The following is a 22,521-nucleotide window of genomic DNA, read 5'->3' as shown; positions in this document are numbered from 1 at the left end:
ACCACTACGCCTCTTCTGAGTTTAATTTCATAACACAATATCTGTGATTTAAAATATTTGGATAATGAGTTTTGTTAAGAAAATAAAATTTTAAAAATAATAGAGTACTAAAAATAGGGGAGAAATAATTTATCTCTAAGTTTTTTTGCTTTTTGTATACTTTTACAAGCTTAATTATTGCTTGTTCTGTACTTTTCCAGGTTCAATACTTAAGAATATTCCCAGATTCTGTCCCTGCATTTTTCATCATAGTCCACTTTTTCTCCAAGCAACTCTTCTATAGACATTGCTGTAGATAAAAAAAAAATGGCAATGTGGTTACAAAGACCACTGCTATGTTGGTTTGAGGTTCAGTCATGCTGTGGGTATCATCTTGAGGTAGTGTCTTTTACTATAAGCATTGGGCTGACCAATACACTGTAATTGGAATGGGTGAGTGAAAGCGAGTGGAAGGTTGTCTTGTTTGTGCAAATGTTGATTACATGTATCCTCTTTAACCCTATTTGGGCAAAATCAGTTGTTTTTGTTCATCAGAAAAACAAAAATTGCACAATTCAGTGTTTTTCTTGTTGTCCACATAACAAGGCAAGTGAAATGGAAAATACCTGACTTGGAAAATAATTAAGGGATAGCAATAGGAAGAGAGTCTGGCTGACTGTAAGTTTTTGTCTAACCCATTCCAATATGGAAGAGTGGATGAAAATGATGAACGAATAGACACATATATATATATATATATATATATATGTATGTATGTGTTACCATTCATCATTTTAATGTCCACTTTTCTTTGCTTGCATGGGTTGGATGGAGTTTGTTGAAGCAGATTTTCTGTGGTCAGATGTCTTACTCATCCTATATTTTCAATGATTGGAAATAAAGGACACCTCTTTCATGACTGTTACACTAATTGTAAACTGTTTTGCAATGTCAAGGCAAGGTGAGATACACGCAATGGACTTCTTTCAGTTTCTGTCAAGTAAACCCACTCACAAGGTGCTATAGTAGAAGACAATTGCACTTCCAGTCATGCAGTAAGACTGAACCTGAAACCATGTGGTTGAGAAGCAAACTTCTTGCCACACAGCCATGCTTACATGTGATATTTTAGAATACTTAAAATTTGTACACTGAGAAAGTTTTCCTTCTTTTAAATGTAAGTTCATCTACAAATGGTTTCTATTAATTCAAAAGGCAGTTTATTAAAATTGCCCTCACCTTTTCTCTCTCCTAATCTCTTTTTTTTCTTTTATTTCTGTTTAGTAAATTTATTGTTAGAGACATTACAATGTTTTTACTGAAAATATTATTGTATAGTTAATATGTATTAATTTTTATTCATATTATTTTTTTTTGTTATTTTCAGGGACCCAAGCACAATAAACCTCAAAGTAAACGGCTAGATGCTATCCAAGATTTAGTTGATCTTGGTGAAGGTTATGATGAAACCGATCCCTTTGTGGATAATTCTGAAGCAGTGAGTATTTTTCTCTGAATAACTCGATTAATTATTAAAATATACTTTAGATATTTTTTAGATCAAGTAATCTCATTATACTGACTTCGTTTTGCAATAGATTTCAAATTAATTAATATATTACCAGAAAAATGGATTTTTCTATTAATTTAATCTACTTACTTATAGGGAATTTTTTTATACAACATTGGTGCATTAGATGATACTGATTTTGTTAAAGGAAATAAGGATACAATAAAAAACAATGAATATTTCTGTAAACCTCAGGTACTCATAAATGTCTCTGTTTTAGAGTCAACAGTGTTAATATTCTGTAGAAGAGAGCAGAGATATTTAGAATCATAGGGAAAGAAATACCTAAGTGGATTTGAACTCAGTTCATGAGGTCATGGCTCAACTCATTATCTTCTTCATCATATCAGTTTACTCTTTTGAAGGATGGCATATAAAATTAATCTTGAAGCAATCTAAATAGTCATTGTGGAATTATATTTAAAGTGATCTGAACCTTATTTCTGTATCAGTTAACTGTTGGTACTGTGAATATTTCTCTTTTGTCATGAACATTATGGTCATTTTGACTTAATTGGAATTTTGGTATGCCACTAAAGGCTTATTCATTTAATGATTTTATAGAGACTTGACATTCATTATCATCGTCATTATCTAACATCCTTTTCTGCATGGGTTGCATTGTTTGACCAGAACAGATGAGCCAAAAGGTTCTGCCACGTTCTGCATCTGCTTTGGTATGGCTTCAATGGCTGGATGTTCTTCCTAGTGCCAACCACTTAACATCTGTACTGGGTGCTTTTTATGTGGCACCAGCACCAACTGGCAGGGTCACTAAGTAACCACAAAATAAGATCCCTCTACTGAGATGAATATAGATTGGAGCAATTAGGCAATTCAAAGTTGGCAACCCAAGGAAATATTGTCTATTCAGTATTTGTTACTTATGGCAGTGTATTGCACCTCCACATTGAGCTTATTATCAGAGGGAGGGACACAGTTAAGCATCTTTACCATATCAGTATATTGGAGCTATATTAACTTCATAGGTTCATAGTTTTTTTGGCCTTGTTATTAAATACGAAACAGTGTTACAAGCAGAAACTGATGTTACAGAAATACCTTAAACCTTTACCATTCAAATTTCTGTTGTGTTAGATGTAATGCTTCTTATTTATTCACATTGTTTTGAATTAGTCATGCATTATCTCATAGCTTTGAGATTTTGATAATATGTAACTGACATTGTAAAGCAGGTGTGAGAGGCTGGATCTGGTCACTTTGAACATAGAACAGGTAGAATATTCGGGCCAGATGTGGATGGATTAAATGCTAAAAGGTTTAATTGCATTTTAGATAGAATGTAAGAGATACAAATGTTTATATTTTATTCTCAATCTGGAAGACTAAATATCATCATCATTTAACGTCCGCTTTCCATGCTGGCATGGGTTAGACGGTTCAACTGGGGTCTGGGAAGCCAGAAGGCTGCACCAGGCCCAGTCTGATCTGGCAGTGTTTCTACAGCTGGATGCCCTTCCTAACGCCAACCACTCCGTGAGTGTAGTGGGTGCGTTTTACGTGCCAGACGAGGCTGGCAAGCGGCCACAATTGGATGGTGTTTTTTACGTGCCACTGGCACGGAGGCCAGTTAGGCGGCGCTGGCTACGGCTACGTTCGGATGACTCTCTTACGTGCCACCGGCACTGGTACCACAGCTACAAATTCCATTGATGTTGATAGATTACGATTTCGATTTTCACTTGCCTCAACAGGTCTTCACAAGTAGAGTTTTGTGTCCCAAGAAGGAAAGGAATGCATAAGTGGGCTGGCTACACCCCAGGTGTAGGCCACAGGATTATGGCCTCACTTGTCCTGCCGGGTCTTCTCACGCACAGCATGCTTCCATAGGTGTCGGTCTGTAGTCATTTCCTCGGTGAGACCTAAAGTTTGAAGGTCGTGCTTCACCACCTCGTCCCAGTTTTTCCTGGGTCTACCTCTTCCACAGGTTCCCTCAACCGCGAGGGTGTGGCACTTTTTCATACAACTATCTTCATCCATTCTCGCCACATGACCATACCAGCGCAAACGCCTCTCTTGCACACCACTACTGATGCTTCTTAGGTCCAGCTTTTCTCTCAAAGTACTTACACTCTGTCGAGTATGAACACTGACATTACACATCTATCGGAGCATGCTGGCTTCATTTCTCGCGAGCTTACGCATATCCTCAGCAGTTACGACCCATGTTTCACTACCATGTAGCGTGGCTGTTCGTACACATGCGTCATACAATCTACCTTTTACTCTGAGCGAGCGGCCTTTTGTCACCAGCAGAGGTAAGAGCTCTCTGAACTTTGCCCAGGCTATTACTCTAGTAGTTACACTTTCAGCACACCCACCCCCGCTACTGACTTAGTCACCTAGGTAACGAAAGCTATCAACTATTTCTAGTTTTTCTCCCTGGAATGTGGCGGAAGATGGTCTCTGCGTATTTTCAGTGTTTATTACTCCCGAGCATCTGCTACATACAAAAACTATTTTTCTAGTTAGCCTTCCTTTGACGTTGCTGCACCTCTTATGTGTCCATAGCTTACATTTGGTGCATCTTATAGAGTTTCTACCTATGCCTTTTCTACAGATCGAGCAGGGCCATCTACCTGAGGGTGTTTGTGATTTGTCTACCTTCCTACTTATTAGAACTTTGGTTTTAGCTAGGTTGACTCTAAGGCCCTTTGATTCTAATTCTTGCTTTAGAAATAATTATATAGCAATGAAAAAAATATTAGTCATTGACCAATATTATGATCTTATGACTATCTTCAACAATTTAATTTTCACTCACTGATGTAGTAACAGGAAAGTTACTAAGCGTCTATGGGGTGGGGGAGTTGCTAGCAGTCTGAAGAACCTAGAATGAATTGTACACAGACATTGTGCGCTGTCACTAATACTACTTTTTGAATGCAGCTTAGGAAGTTTTCTTTGTTATTTAATGCTTCCTGCATCATATTTCTTTAACATAGTTCTTGAAGTGGATGGTATAATACCTAAGTTTTAACTTCCGAGTATGCGGGATTTTGAAAATACCTCATGGAGTGACAACCATGGGCTGCCCTTTCACAAGGCATGGGACCCATTCAGCCAATCTGCCAGGGATGTGGCAAAGACATATGTCAGATTGTGAAGAGGTAACAAGAGTTCAGCTGAGTCAATGGTGCTTCTTGCATTGATGCTGAGTGGAAGAAGCCTGGAAGATCAACGGTCAGGATGACGAAGCTGTATCAAGAGAGTAACTGCAACACATCCACAGGGATGGAATGGTCCATGGTTGTGGAATCAGCTAATGAAAGATCCACTATGACTCAAGCTCCCAATTCAAATTCATAATAATGGAATTGGATGGTGACAGAATCATGGAAATCCATGAAAGCAGGGGTGGGGGTGGGGTGGGGCGTTTAACCTATTTGATACTGAATGTCAAAACAATATTTAATAAAGGCTAAAAAGTATTCTACATCTTTCATCATGTACAGGAGACAGTTAACATAATATAAAACAAGTGAAACCATCAGCACCTCAGCTGTTGTCTCTAATGAATATGCTGCTTTCCCCATCTTTCTTATATAATCTTACAAGCCATACTCAAGCTAATATCAGTTGCTAGTCCTTCTGCTGGTTTTATGCTTCACTTCCCAGACTTTTCCCTCTCTTTCTGGCTTTTACATGCTTTTTTGTCTTTTTGCTATCCCGAAGACATTGCACAAGTAACGTCAGTCCTTGCTGTCACTTCCACTCTTTCTTGACCTATCACCTAGCTCTTTTGCACTGGACTATTTGTGCAATGTTAGCACCATGTTGCTTGGCTAGGACCCTATTCTGTTAAAGTGGTTTGCAGCACAAAATATTTATTTTATTTTTTTTTAAATATGCAAAATATTCTGATCCTTTTTTCCCCCTTTTTTTTTTAGTATGATGAGTTGGTGCCTGCCTGCCTCACTACTAAACTGGGTGGATTCTACATCAACTCAGGTGTTCTGGATTTTAGAGATGTATCCGATGATTCTAGTGATGAATATGTAAGTTCCCCTTTGAAAAAGAGGAAAAAGACGAAGGTAATTTCTTTAAATCTATTATTATTGTTATTGTTCTTAGCAGTTAATTCCTGATTACATCTTAAAGACACTTGTCTGTGCATGCATGTCTGTCTTGTGTGGGCTTTACCCCTTTTAGATTCTCACAAAGCAGTCTATTGATGATTGTACCATTGCATTTTAAACCCTATATGTTTTCTGAGTACTCATTATTGAAATTGTACCTACTCCCTTATTAAGTTTTACAATCACTTCACTAAAAGTGTGCCTTCTGTTGACATGTACATTCCTTTTTGGTATACATTAATTTATAGTCCTTTGGACTATAAATCTTGTAGATTTAGTACTTATTTTGCAGCTTATCAAGGAATCCCACACTGACAAGTGTACAAAAGTTTTCAAAGGCTTTCAGTTGGAAACTCTAAGGTGGTTGTTGATGATTTTAATTGTTAAAGGTTTGTGGTAAATTTCTAAACCTTTAGAAGTGGTTTAGAATAGGGATTCTCAAATGGACACACAGTTGCTCCCACTCTGTCTTAAAGATAAGAAAATTAGTTTGCATCCATATATGTCTCCTTTCTTTACCATGGCATTGCACAAGGTTAAAAAGTTGAAAAAAATCATATTAATTTTTTTTTTAAGGCAATTTTTCTAGGCCCTTTTCAATCCTGCCCCTCTCCTGAAGCACTGGTTTGAAATGAATCCATTGGTTGAAAGCTCAACATATCAAGTATCAGAGTGATGGTTAGTAAGAAAGAGAAAGCATGAATTTATAACAATATTTATTAAAGAATCAGTTCCTGTAAACTCTGTGCAAACAGTAGGTAATACAAAAGGTGCTTTAAGTTGCCTAACAAAGAACCAGAACCCGAGGCTTGGTAGTTGTACCAAAAGTTCCAAGTTAATATCAGAGAGAGACTCTTTGAATAAAATCCACTAGATGTAGTTGATAATTTATTTTAATTTTGTTATGTTAGCAATGAAAGTAACTGAAACGAAAGTATAGTTGTTGGAGTTAGGCAGGGTAGGGGAAAGTTTCAGGAAGTTGTTGCCTTTTTTGCTAATTAAAAAGTTAATTATACAAAACTCAAAATTGTGTGAAACATTTTAAGAACTATGTTTTGCCTCATCATTGAGGACATGGACTATAGGCTTTGTATACCAAATGTGCAGAGACTGGAAAGAAATCCAATAGGTGCACATCAGTTGGATATATAATAAAAAGCAGGTGAGATGGTGATGTAATGAGAATGGATGAGGAGTGCCAAGAAATATATGTTGAGTACTTTTAGTAGATTATACTTATGAAAGAAATGATACTAAGTACTGGGCCTCATAATGAAATAACAAATGACCAAAGGTAATTGTGAATTTGTCTCATGTAAATATGGATAAGCAGACAATGAAGCATTTTATCAACTTTTTCCCCTCATATTACAGTTATTTCATTGGACCTTATTATCAATGATTACTTCCACTTTTTAAGGTGAAAGTGAAGTGAGGGAAATGCTCAATTTCCTAAGTGATGTATTTAAATAAGCAAAATGATTACAATTGGAGTTTTCTTGTTTTTCTTGTGTTCTAATTTTTGGTTGTTAGTGTGTTCATAAATTTGCTTGTGAGCAAATTTTCTCTTTCTTTGTAAAGAAGGTATGCATCAGTGCAAGTCACCATGTCTCTAATTTCTTTTGATTTCATTTTGAAAACACGTTTGCACATTTTCTCCCATCATTCCCTCTCTTTGCCAGCTCCTACTCTCCTTTTGAAATGCTGGGAACTCATCCATCTAACAACCCTCTCTAATCCTTGGTCTATTCCACTATATACACCACTCTGTAGCCCCCTGCCCTATCCCTGTTGCATCTTCACCATTTTCCTCTCCTGCATCTGAGGAAGCCACGTCTCACTTCTATTTCAAGATGTCTTTACTCTCCCTCAGTACTACTCACCCCTACGTGAGGGGTCTTGTCCTGCAAATTACTTGGTGAACTCACTGCTGCTCATGCCACATAAAAGGAAACCGGCACACTCTGTGGATGGTGTTAGGAAGGGTATCCACCTGTAGAAACCCTTTCAAAACAGACAGGTGTAGTCTTCTGACTTGCCAGCTTCTGTCAAACCATCCAACCCATGCCAGCATAGAAAACAGACGTTAAATGATGATGATGTGGTCATTGTAAATTATGTGTGCATGTGCAAATGGACAGCAGCAAGGGAACACTACTGAAGACATTGCTGATTGACTGCCCATTAGTTTTCTTGTGTAATATGGATTATATTATCCATTGTTCTTTTTATAGAAAGTAGAATTTATTTTTCAGGAAAATTTAACTCTTTCTGTATGCATGTGTGCATATACAGGATGGTGGTACATGCATGCATAGATTTGCATGTATTTTTGGCTTTTTGTATCTGTTTACATAATATCAAGTGTATTTCTTTGGCCTCTTTGGTAGCTTCTCATCTCTCTCTCTCTCTCTCTCTCATGTCTCTAGCACTCATGTCCCTATTGCTCATTGCTCAGTCACTCCTGGTTTCTCCACCTTCATATTTCTTTCTCTCTCTCTTTCTCTCTCTCTCTCTCTGAGTATCCATGTATCTCTACAGCAGCACACTTGTTTCTGTCCTTGTTACCTCTTTCTTTTTCTCTCACGCCCTTCCTCTCTTTCTCTCTCTCTCTGACCAGGTAACCATGTGCTTCCTCTATAACAACACACCTGTTTCTGTCCCTCTGTCACACACTAACCTTTCATCATCTGACACAAGATCACTTCCTTCAGTGTCAAAAATTCCTTGTCTTAAAGTTACCTGTTTTGTGTATATTTTATTTTTAGCATGTTTAACAGTTGGATATCCCACCCCTAATCACTTAATAAACTGAATTCATTTTATTATGCTGCTTACACTGTATCATTTTTTATTCAGAGTTACTGCTCTGCTAGATAAGTTGCCTTCTCTGCCGTTTTATTTAGAGCTACAAGTCTCCATAATTTGGAGCAACAGATCCTCACATCATACTGCTAATTGTGACAGGCTAGAAGGCTTGCAGTATTATCTTGCTTTGAGACAGGTGATAGTTCACAAAAGGAAAGGCACCTGGTCATAGGAAATTCGCTTCAATAAAGTCAGTCCGACCCGTGCAAGCATGGGAAAGTGAATATTAGAACAGTGATGACTTACTGGTTAAATGCATTTTTTACATTTCATTTCATATATCATAGGACTTGAACCAGGTGATGAGAGAGTTGCTTCATTAGAAAATATATGTGTGTTTTGGCTTTGACTTGGTTAATTTTCTCAAACAAAGCTTAATTTTGAATTGGGAAATATATTTTATATTAGAAATTTATTCAAAATGCTTAAATCTGAAGCCATAATGAATGTGAAATCACATTTTTATTTACTGTTTCATGTAAGCTGATTCAACTCCTTAGGAAACCTGTTCTGTAGCTATCTTATTTATTATGTGAGCTATAGTTTGTGTCATAGGCTGGCAAGTAACTTTCTTTGGTTAGCAGGGAGAAGGTTCCATCAGTTAAATCTGAAAGAAAGAAAAAAAAAAACTACCTTATTCTTGTTAGTGTAGGAAATTTAATTGTAAAATATAAACAGGTTTAATTACAAGTTTCTCTTTTTCTTTCTTTTTCTTAATTTTATTTTCAGAGAATAATAACTTCCGATCCCGAATCAGATGGTGAGGTCAAGAAGAAAGTTCCAGAAGTAAGCATTGACTACACTGCTGAAGATAAACTTATCTATGGCTGACTATAAATTGTTCAGCTTATGAACTGTTGTACTGACTTTACAAATTAGAATGCATCACCATTATAGTTTTTCAATGAACCTGGACTATATCGAGCCATTTTTATAAAGCATTTTGGTTTGATGACATTTATTTCAAACAAAGATGACAGTGATTGAACAAAAATTCATTTCATGTATTTGTTTTATAAACAAATAAGGTTTCACATATTGTAAATAAAATTTTTTTATCAGCAATTGATTTCATAATCAATTCTTACTAATTAATCGCTGTCATCTTTTTCCATTTTTGGCTCCTATTGGCATTCATTGCATATATTTTTGTCTTTATCTCTTTCTGTCTTCTTGCTTTGTCTTGCATTTTGTTATCTATAAATAATGCTGAAAAAAATTGAAAAAAAAAAAAAATGGCAAGTATCAGTTCCTTGTTGTCATCTACCAACATTTTTTTCTCTGCTGCTATTCTTTGTTTGTAAATTTTTATTTTTTATTATCTTATTTTATTTTGTGAAATTTGATCCCTCCAAACTTTGATAAACTTCAAAAACTGGGTGTTTTGGTTATTAGTGGCATATATTCAAAATTCTTTTTGCATTTATTAAAAAAATACTTCTCTGGTAAAATAATTAGTTGTTGTGTATCCCCTAGTCAGCCCTCAAAGAGCAAACCCATGATCAAAGGTCTTTTGGTTGTGACCATCACATCTTTTTTTTTTAAGATGTTACGATGTAATTTGAGATTTAGTTGCTATTTCTAGCAGTTAAGGGACCACACACTGCTCAGTTGGTAGACCATTAGATTTTCATCAAATAACTAGTGTTCACATTTGATGTTTATGATCTTCAGTGAGTTTCTCAATGTGATTTTCAAACCATTGTACTTTTGAAGAAGTATTTTGTTTTATATAATGTTATTGTTAAAATCTAATCTGTGCTAGTTCCATTGTTTAAAAATTTATGATAGAAATGATCTAAAACATTCTCCTGAAATTGTTCCAGTGTTTTCATTTGTATATATATATATCTCATTAATGCCAAATCTTGATTTAAAATGTTGCCTTTTGCCAATTTTTCTTCATTTCTTTGAAACTTTTTAAAGGAAATGAAAATGACCCAAAAGATTGAGTTTTTATGGCATTTTAATCTTTTATCTTAGTTTTCTGCATTATGTAGCTCTTTGTTTATCATAGTACTTATAAGTCACTACCTTCTTTCCCTAAGGAAGCCGATTTAAAACTAGTTGCTCTTGCTATTTTATAGTTGTTTGTTTACTATTGGTTATCCTCCTTAGAAAAATATTCAAAAGTTACCTGGTGGTCAAATTCATTTTTGATTTTATGCAAACAAAAAATGTTAGGTTGAAATCTATGCATAGTTTAGCTCTTCAAATATTCAAACTTATCATTCGCTTTATTTTTGTGATATATTTTGGATCAAGGATTTCAAAACATCAAATGTTGTGGAAATCAGTCAATAAGTTTTATGTATTTTAATGCAGATCATTTCATTGAAACTTTTATTCTGCTTTCCCCTTCTTTTTTTATCTTGCATTTCATTTTAAATATTTTCAACACTTATGGATGTTTAATTTCTCCAAATATTTCTCATTGTAAATTCCATTTTAAATTAAGTTCAACAGTATCTTCATTTTAACGTATTTTGAAATATATTTTAGTATATAAAAAGCAAATTTGTCAACAATTTTCATAATTTTAAATATTTTTTTAAAAAATTTCAATAAACATCCCCATCTTAAAACAATCAAACGAAATTTGTTTTGTTATTTGTTTGTTTTTTTTTTAAAGTATTTTTATCTTTAAATTTCTACAATTCAACTTATTTTACAAGAGACATTTTTCTCTATTTTTATTATCTTGCAGATAAATAAAATAAAAGAAGGAGCTAATAATGAAGTAAAGAAAAAAGTGTCTGGAGAAAAAGAATTCAAGAAACCAAGGAAACCAACAAGTAAAGAAATTTTGAGGTAATGAAACAGTTTTTCAGGATATGATCTTTTGTTGTACTGCATGTACCATTTTATTGCTAAAACCCTTGGCAAAATTTGCGACTTACCTTGTGTTTCATGAGGTTTTAAAAAAATGCCATTTTCTGTTGAACCAAAAAATGCAACTCCATTTCAAACCTGACTTTAATTTATATTTAACCCTTTAGTATTCAGTCTGGCCAAAATCGGCTGAAAAACAAATAAAATCACATTGAATTCTTGTAGCTCTGAGATAGTTTGAGATAAAGCCTTTCCTGCTTTTATTCAAGTACAAATACCGTGAAATTTTTGAGACCACATGGTTTTTTTTCAACGTTTGAAGAGAAGTTTATATATTAGCATTTATCAATGTGGTGTCAGCAGGTAGTGATTCCGACTTTGAAAGTTTTACAAAATGTAAAAGAAAACCACTGATTTGTCTTCAGAAGAATCTGATATTGATGTTATTGAATTTTTGTTGGTCAAGGAAGGAGATTTTGATAATGAAAGTGGTAAAAATGATAATTAAAACATGACTACACAGTTGAAAATTACGTCAACTACAATTCCTGATTTCACAGAAAAGACTGGTCCACAACACAGTCTACCTTCTGATGCTCAACCGTTGGACTATTTATTCTTATTTTTACCAGAAAGTTTTTTTGAAAGTGTCACACAGGAAATGAATAAATATGCTCAATGAATGATTTCTATTTGTGGAAGATGCAATCCACTATGGCAACTATCCGATACTGTGGAAATGTGAGCTTTTTTTACCATAAACATTATGTTTGGTATCAAGCAGCTTCTTTGACTGTGGAACTACTGAAGTCCTGATGTAAGGTATGGTGATCCATATCTCTCTAGAATTATGTTGAAAACTAAGTATTTGAAAATATCTTGATATTTACATTTAGCTGATATTTGGCATGTTGGGTAATCAACTGAACAACTAGTTATAATAACATTGTCTTTTTCTTTTTTAAAGTATATTTTTAATAAAAACTTTTCTTATTGTATTATGTTTTTTCTATCTCCAAATTTAGGAAAAAATCTTCTTCTACTGTCAAAGAACTTCTGAAAAATGCTGTTTCTACCTCATCATCTACCTCAAATAATGGGCATATAGATGAAACAAACGGAAATATTTATTCCCAAACTTCCCCAGTTGGAGTGCTGTCTCAAGAGAAATCTTCAACTAATAGTGGAGCTTATGCAGGATCACTACCAACTGTAACCAGTTCTACAGTTGCACGTCAAGAAGTTCTGGAGTTGGAGCCTGGGTCAACAGAAAAATCAAATATTAACAATTTCAAAGAAGATTCAGATAGTCGAGATAACAATGATAAGTCATTTGATAACAATGAAAGCATTCCCAAATTAACTGCTGGAATTCCAGATCATATGGAAAAAATAATTTACCAGCTCAAGCAAGTTAGTATTTGCTTTATCTGAAATTTTATTGTTTTTATACAAATCCAGTCATTTCTGTAACCATGTAAACAATTATCTTGGACTTATTTTAATATTTTATCCAGCAAATTTTTTCTATTTTTATAGGCAGCTGCTGACTGTATGGAAAGAAAGTCCAAATTTTTCACAAGTGAAATTAACAAGATGCTATTAGAGTAAGTGAACAAATCAGTTTCTGATGTTTATCCTAACATATGTGTAAAATGAAAAAAAATGCATTGTTATTAGCTCTGTTGTGTTACCAAAGTTTGGGTCTATGGATTGCTTGTGCCTCATGCTTGGGTAATATCTATTATTTCTCTAAGTGATCCATTAACCTCAATTGGCTAAAGATGGTTTTTGTACTGTGGAGCATTTTATGATACATGTAACAGTTTGATTACTTATAAATTGTACTGCAAAAATGATACAAAAAGAGGTATTAATGTTTTGTAATAGAAACCATGGCATTTAGTATTAGAACAATTGTATATGCTATTGTTTGATCTTTAGTGTATTTTAACTAATGTAAACATGATCAGTAGTATATTTTGAAAACTTTTGTAGTTTTAAGAATGTGTGTTTTCAGAAAATATTCTATATTTTCAATAGAAGTGACATTTTAAAAATGCATTTTCACTTTCAAAATTGTCTTTCTTTACATCATTCTAAGTTAGCTTTTTTACTTTTTTAATGTAATCCAGTTGGTATTCTATGATTTCGTTTTTCTTTTCGTTACTTCCATAGGCTTGAAATGGGATCTCGTGTATTGAACTGTTCTCAAAGAACATCAGTTTATGCTTATTTAGCAGCCTTTCTGCCATGCAGTAAAGAAACTCTTCTAAAACGTGTCAAAAAGCTATTTATTACTCAACAAGATGACAAGCTTAAGTCTGTCCCAAAATTGAAAGAAGGTTAGTATTTGGTTTGGTCAGATCATCACTTCTTAAATTACATGCCAAAAAACCTTCCCATGGCTACGACAGATTTACCTAATCATATTTAAATTAAAAGGATAGAAATCTTGCTATGGCATTATTGATGATAACTAGATAAAGATTTGCTAGTTTTAACAAAGTGCATTTTGATTTTTTAGAATTTTGTCTTTTCTTCTACACTTTTTTTTTATTATAAAAACAAAATTTTGTAAGCTTCATATTTAGTACTAGCAACTATAAATTTGAATGGTTTTTGAATGCAGCAAATTTCTGAGAGTGTAAAGTTTGCTTCCTAACCAGTAGATTTTGGCTCATCCCCACCACATGATACTTTTGGCAAGTGTCTTCTATTATAAACCCAGGCTTGTGATTGGGTTTGGTAGATGGAAACTGAAGATGCCCTTCATGTGTTTGTATGTGTATCATCGTCATTCAGCATCTGGTTTTTCTAACATGGTTTCTATGGCTGGATGCCTTTCCTAATGCTATCCTCTTTACAGATCGTTTGAAAGTGGGGAGTATTGGAGGAAGTGACCTTGTGCCACATGATGAGGTCAGTGTGACAGGGACAGAATCAGGCTGTAGAGATGCATTGTTTCTCCCAGTCAAAGAGAGAGAAAGAGAATAAAGAATGCATGAGTGTGAAAGTGCAAAAGAGAGAAAGGGTGTGAGATGGTGGATGAAAATATAAAAGGGATGGTAGAGTATTGCCATGGGTGCATGAGTAGGGAGTTCACATGAATACAGAGAGAGATGGTGGAGGAATGTGACTGGTGAAACTGGGTATGTAGAGGAGGGGGGAGACAACAGGATTGCAATGATACAGTGGGGGAGGGAGAGATAAGCATGGGGCATGAAAAGAGATTTAGTTTGGTTTATTGGGGTTGGGTGTGTGAAGAATTTTATTGATTACATGTGGGTGGAATACACAGCGCTTCCAGAACCCAGTTTGCACAGGCACATGTTTGCTTTCCCTTAGTTTGTTGGTTTGTAAACAATGGTAGTGACTTCTGGACAGGGCTTGACCTCTTGACATGTTGTATTTATGCAAATAAAAAGTTCCTTTTATGCTCTTTGTTTCCAGTTCTCCACTTGAAAAAAAAAAAACATATCTGGACTGTTTGTTATTACCTCATTTGGAAACAAATGGGGGTTAGCTTCAGGCAGGGCATTTGGCCATAGAAAAAAAGAAAAACTAAATATGCTTTTGTTTGACCCATGCAAGTCTGGAAAAATAGACATTAAAACAATGTGGAGGATGACAGCCACCATTCTTGTCACTCCTATTACCACCACACTACCACAAATTGCAGTGGAAGCAGCAGTAAGGCAGGTTATAGTAGTTTTCAGATAAAATTTGTGCAATATTGTATTCCGATCCAAATGCTATTTTGATACATCAAACCATTCTGAATTAATTGATGGTTGTTTTAGAATTTGATTGAAACTTGTTGGAAATGGCAGTGAAAACGGTTAAAGGGAAATGAAGTTGGTTCATAATGCAGTTTAAAATTGAGTATATTTTTGTCCAAAAATAGAAATATTTGATAATGGATGGTGGAGGAGATTGAGTTTTAATTCTCCATTTATATATAAGACTCGTACTACTTGAGTTGTAAATGAATATCACTTTCAAAATTATAACAGAAACCAAAGGAATTGCAAAAGGGTTATAGTGTGTGTCTGTGAGTTTTGAGTGTATGAAACTTGATTTACTTGTTTTTCATAAGCAACACTTTTGTTAAGATGGTTCCTTTGTAAAATATTTATATTTTCTTTTAGTTAATTTAATTTCAACACTGATACCTGTCAATGAAGTATTAAAGAATTTTGTGAAATTTGCAACTCACCGTTACTTTGTATTTAATCAAGTACCTCCACATGTGGTGTCTTTTATAGTTTGTTTAAAGTGTATTTGTTCTAATGATTTGATGATGGCCACAATGAAGATGAATGTTGACATTACTGGATTGTTGCAATTTTCCCAAATTTTCTAAAATATTTTGCAAATCACTACAAAGTTTTTTAAGAGGACTAGTAAAAGTTTTTTTTTTTTTTTCTTCATTTCATTACCCTTTTTATCATTTTTCTGTATAGCGTTGTTCAACTCGGTGATAGCTGGTTAAAGTTTTAATTTGTTTGAAATATTCTTCTGTTGTTAATATCTATACACGAGAAGATAAAAATAGATATTTCATGTTTATAGTTGGATTTTTAAAAAAAATTGTATATTTTGTAAATGATACACAAGTAAAATTTCTTTACATGTTGCTAAAATAATATTACATTGACTGATGTTTATTATTGGTGAGTCTACTTATAATCTAATCTTTAAAATTTTTCTTAAAATAGGATGCTAACTTTTTGTGTTATTTCAGCTTCGAATGAAGAAGTACCTGATCAGTTAGAGAAATATAAAATTGAATATCAAGCAGATAACATTAAAAATGTTGATCTGTAAGTATTGGGTTTCTATTTGTATTGTTTTTATTATTTTAGAAGTTGTTATCAGATGATCATAATAAGAGGTTAAACTTATGCCAGTCAGTAATGGTCGTTACATAGCTACAATGCCTAATGTGATATCATTGAGATAAAACTTTAGTCCACTGCAACTCTGGCTGAAAAGTTAAAAATATACTTGTGGTCAGTATCCACAAGGAGAATGTAATATCAGAAGAGCTACTACAGTAGTTATTTCACTAATTAGACTATTCATGAAATGCAAAAATGTTAGTAGAATGACTCGCGGATTACCATAAATCTCTTGGTCGATGCCAGCGCCGCCTTGACTGGTGGCCATTGCCAGCCTCGCCTGGCACGTAAAAAGCACCCACTACACTCACGGAGTGGTTGGCATTAGGTAGGGCATCCAGCTGTAGAAACACTGCTGGATCAGACTGGAGCCTGGTGCAGATTCCTGGCTTTCCAGATCCTGGTTAAACCGTCCAACCCGTGCTAGCACGGACGTTAAATGATGATGATGATGAAAGTCCAGAACAGTGGATCAGTGAAAATGGAAATTACAGACAAAGAATTACAAATGAGACTACAGAAAGTATGACACTATATATATTGCTAACTGCAAGTCCAATTAGCAAACATGGCACTTGGTCTATCAAATACAGTTGCAAGTTCCAATTTAAGCACGTATGTAATTACTAAAAATTAGAAGCTAGTAGTCTGAAAGTTTCTTTCAGCAGTTTTTTTTTTTTTTTTTTGTCTTTCTTCTACATTCTTTGTCCTGTTGATGATACTTTTTCATAAAATACTTTTCTTCTGAACAATTTAAAAAAAATTCTTATTTCTTTTATAGGAGCACTCCTGAGGATGAGGAGATGAAAGAAGATTCTTCAGATGGTGAAGAAGAAAAATCTCTAGAGGAGATGGAGAAAACTTCACTACAAAGAGATTATGAATGGAATGAAAAAATGAGGTATGGAATTATTCTATTTTAATAGAAACACCTAATGCAGTATGATGGTGACTGGTGTTTGGAGCATGTATAACATTACTGAAGATAAATTTATTGTTGGAAAAGCAGAATTATGAATCACCTATTGCTTTAATAGCAGAGAATTATGAAACAAATGATGTGAATTTCTTCTGTACAAAACTATAAATTTAATCTCAATGGGGACTAAATTTTAGATCTTGATTGAAGGAAATTAGCAAAAATGATTTTAAAAAAAATATGCCCAGTAGTAAATAACTGTGGAGAAAACATTGAAAAAAGAAAGAAACTGGAATATGGGATAATCACTGACCTGTATCTGTAATATGTTGCAAATACTTTGTAGTTCTGTTAATGTAAATTTGACTAATACTAACTAGTAAAAGTGTTTCAAGGTAATTACAACTGAAAGCTCAAACTGGTTTTAAAAAATTAGAATCTTTGTGGGATTGTGTCAAGATATTGTTCTAAAAATTTTATATCTAGTTAGTTAATTTAATATTTTTCTCTTTGTCTGAGGTTTGTTGAAATGCTTGCTGACCCTAAACTCATTCTTCAATATGTTTATAAAATAAATATTTTACTGAAAAAAGCTTGTTTTCAATGTTACATGTTAATGATTAACATTTTCATTGTTGGTTTTATGTAATTTTTATATTTTTCTCAGAATTTTATACAAAAAAAGTAAAGTAACCCATGGTTCAACTTCACAGTAAGTATAATATTTATGCTATCATTTAATTTATCCATAAAGTTTTAAAATCAAGTTTAAGCCAGTTTATTACTATTTTGATTTATCTTAATGAAATAAGGTTGAAATTAGCAGAAATCTTTAAAACAAAACTAAGCTATATGAAAAAGAATGGTATATTCTGCAGAGAATACTTAAATCAAAATTAAGTATGAAACTAATGGTGATGAAATATAGATATTGATATTGGATGACAGATCATGCTTGTAAATTTTTAATTCAGTATTTCTTTTAAACATGCCTAAAATCAAGGTAACCATTTGATGATGCATATATCTGCATTTAAAATAAAATCTACTTCAATATACTGGCCGAGTCAGTTCTCTTAAACATTGATTGAATTAATGCAGGAATATTATATATTTGTTCAGGAGTTTGTTTTTTTTTTTATATATATTTGTCTGTAGACAAGTTCTGTGATTGCAATAATGCCAAAGTTAAGCAGTTACATTTTTATTATACATAAAAGAAATGAATAACTTTTTTCTAGTTCATTCCACTCCTTATTCTCAACCTCTTATGTTTTTAAGTACTATAAACTTTATATATTATTTTCTTTGTTTTACTTTTCAATGTTGAGCTTTTTACTCCAGGTAAATGTACTCAAAGGAACCTGGCATACGTCACCAAATGACAGCTTACTTCAGTCAAACACTGTATAATTCTCTCTTGCATAGATATCTATATCATGGCTTATAAGTATATTAGTGCGAGAGCCAAACATGGTATTGTCTTTAGCCAAGACAGTGCTTAACAATTTAATCCATATAAGAGGATGTTGCAAGCAAAGGCCTAACATTGCAACTAACGATTATTTAATTAGTTTGAAGTGTTGGGTTTCATGCTTTGGAAACTAAAGTTTACTATCAGACATATGGATATTAGTGATTTGGAATATAGATATAGCATTCCAGTTTTTAGTTCATAATTCTAATCTGCAAAATAATCAATTTGGCTTCAGCAGACCTAAGGGAGGAAATATTTGTTTTGGTTCTATTAAATAAAAGTTACAAATATAATTCTAACATATGTTTAGATTATGGCTGATTTATAATTTTGTATTCTTCAGAATAAAACCAACCAAAGCTATGTGTAACCTCAGATCTCAGGATATATCTGCTGCAACTCCTACCACAGGCTCACATTCCAACAGTAGCCCAGCATTACAAACTGATAGTTTGATTGCTTGCCAACAAAATGCAAAAGCAGATGTAACACCCATTTTGACTACTCTAGCTAATGAAATGATGGATCATTCACCTACAACTTCTGACAGATCTGAAGATAAAAGTCTGTGGAATGTATTAGAGTATATTGAGAGTGATCACCCTTCTTCATCTGAGGAGAACGTTTCTGATTTGGTTCTGAAATCTCAAGCGGTGTCTAGTTCCCTTCATAAGACTTCACAAGAAGAGAACTTTGGGAAAGGAGAAAAATTAAACCTAAATGAATCTAGTAAAACAGTTCATGAAATTTCTGGTAATGTAACCTCAAGTTCAGTATCGCCATTAGTAATCTCCAGTTCTTCACTTTCATCTTCCCTTGTGAGTGTAACTTATGGTTCACCATTCTCTAATCAGAATACATCTCCTCAGATAAGTCCCACCATACCTTCTGTGAAGGTTAATTATTCTCAACACAGTCCAACCACATCTCTTTCCATTAAAAATCATCAGCATGGCACTTCATCATCACAATCACAAGGACATACTTCAAGCAACAAACAACCTGGCGGGGAACAACAGAAACTTCCTTCTCACATAGGAAATGTACACTCTAAATCTATTCAACAATCTTCACCTCCTGGAGTTGTTACTAGTGATTCTCAGAATTATCATGGCTATGTTGATGCTATGTCAGTAATGGTTGATTCCCAACTCCAGCAGCACAATGGGCAAACTACATCTAACATAAACTCTAAAACTCAACAGGTTTCGTCCCTAAATACTACATATCCTAATGTCAAATCTAAAGATTCTTCCCAACCCAATGTACAGAATAAATTGACTATTAGTATGGCAAGTAAGATATTAAAAGCATCTGGCATTAAAGGAAGTAGCAAAAAAGACGCGGCAGCACTAGCAGCAGGTAGCTCTGAGAAATCTCAGAATTCTGATAGTAAATCTTCAGCTCAGTTCTCCAAAGATGATAGCAAGAATACATACTTGGCTGAGTTTCAACGGTATGCTGCCTCATGTTTGGTTTCTAAGAGTGGTGCACCAACGCAAAAGGTGAAAACACAACCAATTCCATCTGCAGCTTCAAAAGCTGTTGATGAGAGATGTCAGGTGCAACAACAACAGCAGCAGCAGCAGCAACATAGGACTACGAATCAGTTACCCCATTCTTTAACATCAACTTCCTCTGTGCACCCTGCTGGCAAAATCGAAACTGCATCCACACAACAGCGTAACCTGCATCAGACTCATTCACAACAACAGCAGCAGCAGCAGCAGCAGTCCTCATTGCAGCATCAAAAACAGCAGCAGCAGCAACATCAAAAACTTCATCAGCAACAAAATGTGGTGCATGGGATGTCACAAAGCATAGGTCACTCTCATTCAAATAAATCTCATTTGAGCTCCCATGCTTCAAAATCTTGGCGACAGCAGCAGCAGCAGCAACAACAACAGCAACAGTCTTCCCAGCAACACCATAATCGCCATCAACAGCAACATCAGCAGAAATCATATTCTTCACTTGTGTCAAGTAAACAATTAACATCTTCATCTCAGGTTGTGAATCCCACAAACTGTCAAAGTTCTCAGCAACAAAATCACTCTAAAATTCTTTCATCTCCTCTGCAATTTCAAACAACGCAGCAGCAACAACAACAAACGTCTAGAGCCATTTCTCCACACACAAGTACAGCTTCTCTTGTCAAAGCAGAGTGTGCAAGCAAACACCAGTCTGCCCCCCAGTGTCAGTCAAGTTCAGTGATCCCTACCCCTCGACATTCCCAACCACGCCAATCATCTAATGCTGCTACAAGTCCAAGTTCTTGTAGTAAATCTGTTAGTAGTTCATCATCTTCACAAAGAACACACATTCACTCTTTGTATTCAGCGTCTGCTCATTCAACTCAGTCTTCATCACTAAAGCAGCAACTGCAGCAGCAGTCTAAATCTCAATGTCTCATTTCTACGGAAAAGATTTTAACAGCCTCAACAGCGACACACCCTACTTCGGCTTCTTCTCCAGGATCTATGTACAAACTCCCGACAACACCAAATATTAGTAGCTCCTCTTCTGGGACTGTCCCCACTCAATCTTCTTCCTCTTCTACACTCACAGCTGCATCAGTTTCACAGCATCAACAGAACGTGGCTCGATCCCAGCAGGGGCAGCAGAACTTGCATCATCAACGTACTGGGATACTGCCTATGCATGTGATGGGGACTCAAGCTAAGAGTAGTAGTAACAGTTGTAATACAAGTAGTGGTACTACAACATGTACTACCACCTCTGCCAATGCTGTATCAGTGTCCACATCTCAGGGAAAGTCCTCTGCTTGTTCTTCGTGGAACCTTAGTGGAAGCAATCCTCAAGTGTCTGCATCTTCTGTAGCTGCTTCGACAGTAGCTTCTGCTTCAGCTTCTAGTAACAGAACTTCAAGTCCTGTTTTTAACTCTACATCTTATTTACAGCAGCAGCTCAGCAGTGGTTCACATCCGCAACTGAAGCAGCAACAGGTACAGCATGGATCTGTGGCCAGCAATCGGGTATCTACTACAGCAAATATCACAAGGACTGTGTCTGGACTTAACCAGGAGAATTTACAACCTCACTCAGGAAGTATTCATCCAGCTCAATTTAATCAAGACAGCATCAGACACTCTAAAAGTGAGTGAATCAAAATGTCTTATCAGAAAGATAATTACAAATGATTGTAGAGTTGCTTTCTCTGACCTTCTCCTCACATCCCGAAGAATACAAACATGTAAACAAAAACTCAATGATTCAGATAAAAGCCTTTATAGGTTTTAACTGTCATATAAATATTTCTTTCCATACAACTTTACATTTTGTCTTATATGTTTTCTCTGTTAGTACTTAAATGACTATCAGATCAGATTATTCATCAGCATAGTCACTGCCATCACATTGTTCATTATTTACAATATCACTGTTGCTGACTACCATTACTGTTCACTTTCTAAATCTTGTGTCAAGATAAATTTACACATTTCCTCTTTTTAGTTTTTCTTCATATAGCAGATTGTTCACCTTCCCCATATGTGCAACAATAAGCTGGGAATCATCGAGTAGATCTCTAACTTTATTTCACTGTACCCACCAACACCTTGTGTCTTTTTTTCTCACGGTGCAGCATTAAACAAAACTTTTCCTTGAGTACTGTTTTGGTTGGTGATTTAACGTGTAGACCTAAGTGTCTCTCAGCTCCCGTATTATTTTAACTTTTCCGGCCATATTCACATTCAGTTTTTTTTTTAATTTATTTTTCTTGTATGTTCACAAAAAAATACAGGTTTATATGTATATAGGCATCAGTTTATGTGTGTGTGTGTGTGTGTGTGTACATATTTTAATGTACTCACATGTTCATTAAGACATGTTCATAAGCATATGCAGATCTA

General features: G+C 34.7%; 1 protein-coding gene across 1 annotated transcript in view; it reads left to right on the top strand.

Annotated features, from left to right (window-relative positions):
- LOC115222471 (ubinuclein-2) overlaps positions 1-22,276 on the top strand; it is a 44,246-nt gene extending 21,970 nt beyond the window's left edge. The window contains exons 3-13 of the mRNA XM_029792688.2: positions 1,367-1,477; positions 5,461-5,604; positions 9,247-9,303; positions 11,225-11,328; positions 12,375-12,762; positions 12,889-12,956; positions 13,528-13,694; positions 16,097-16,175; positions 17,035-17,154; positions 17,840-17,884; positions 18,993-22,276. Coding sequence (XP_029648548.1) covers positions 1,367-1,477; positions 5,461-5,604; positions 9,247-9,303; positions 11,225-11,328; positions 12,375-12,762; positions 12,889-12,956; positions 13,528-13,694; positions 16,097-16,175; positions 17,035-17,154; positions 17,840-17,884; positions 18,993-21,774 — 4,065 coding nt within the window. The 3' untranslated portion in view covers positions 21,775-22,276. The remainder of the gene's footprint in view (positions 1-1,366; positions 1,478-5,460; positions 5,605-9,246; positions 9,304-11,224; positions 11,329-12,374; positions 12,763-12,888; positions 12,957-13,527; positions 13,695-16,096; positions 16,176-17,034; positions 17,155-17,839; positions 17,885-18,992) is intronic.
- Positions 22,277-22,521: the final 245 nt, after the last annotated feature.

The sequence above is a fragment of the Octopus sinensis genome, linkage group LG20 (genome assembly GCF_006345805.1).
Source record: "Octopus sinensis linkage group LG20, ASM634580v1, whole genome shotgun sequence".
In the NCBI taxonomy this organism is placed as follows: domain Eukaryota; kingdom Metazoa; phylum Mollusca; class Cephalopoda; order Octopoda; family Octopodidae; genus Octopus; species Octopus sinensis.
Note: the sequence above shows the minus strand (reverse complement) of the source record. Positions and strands in the feature narration are given on the sequence as shown.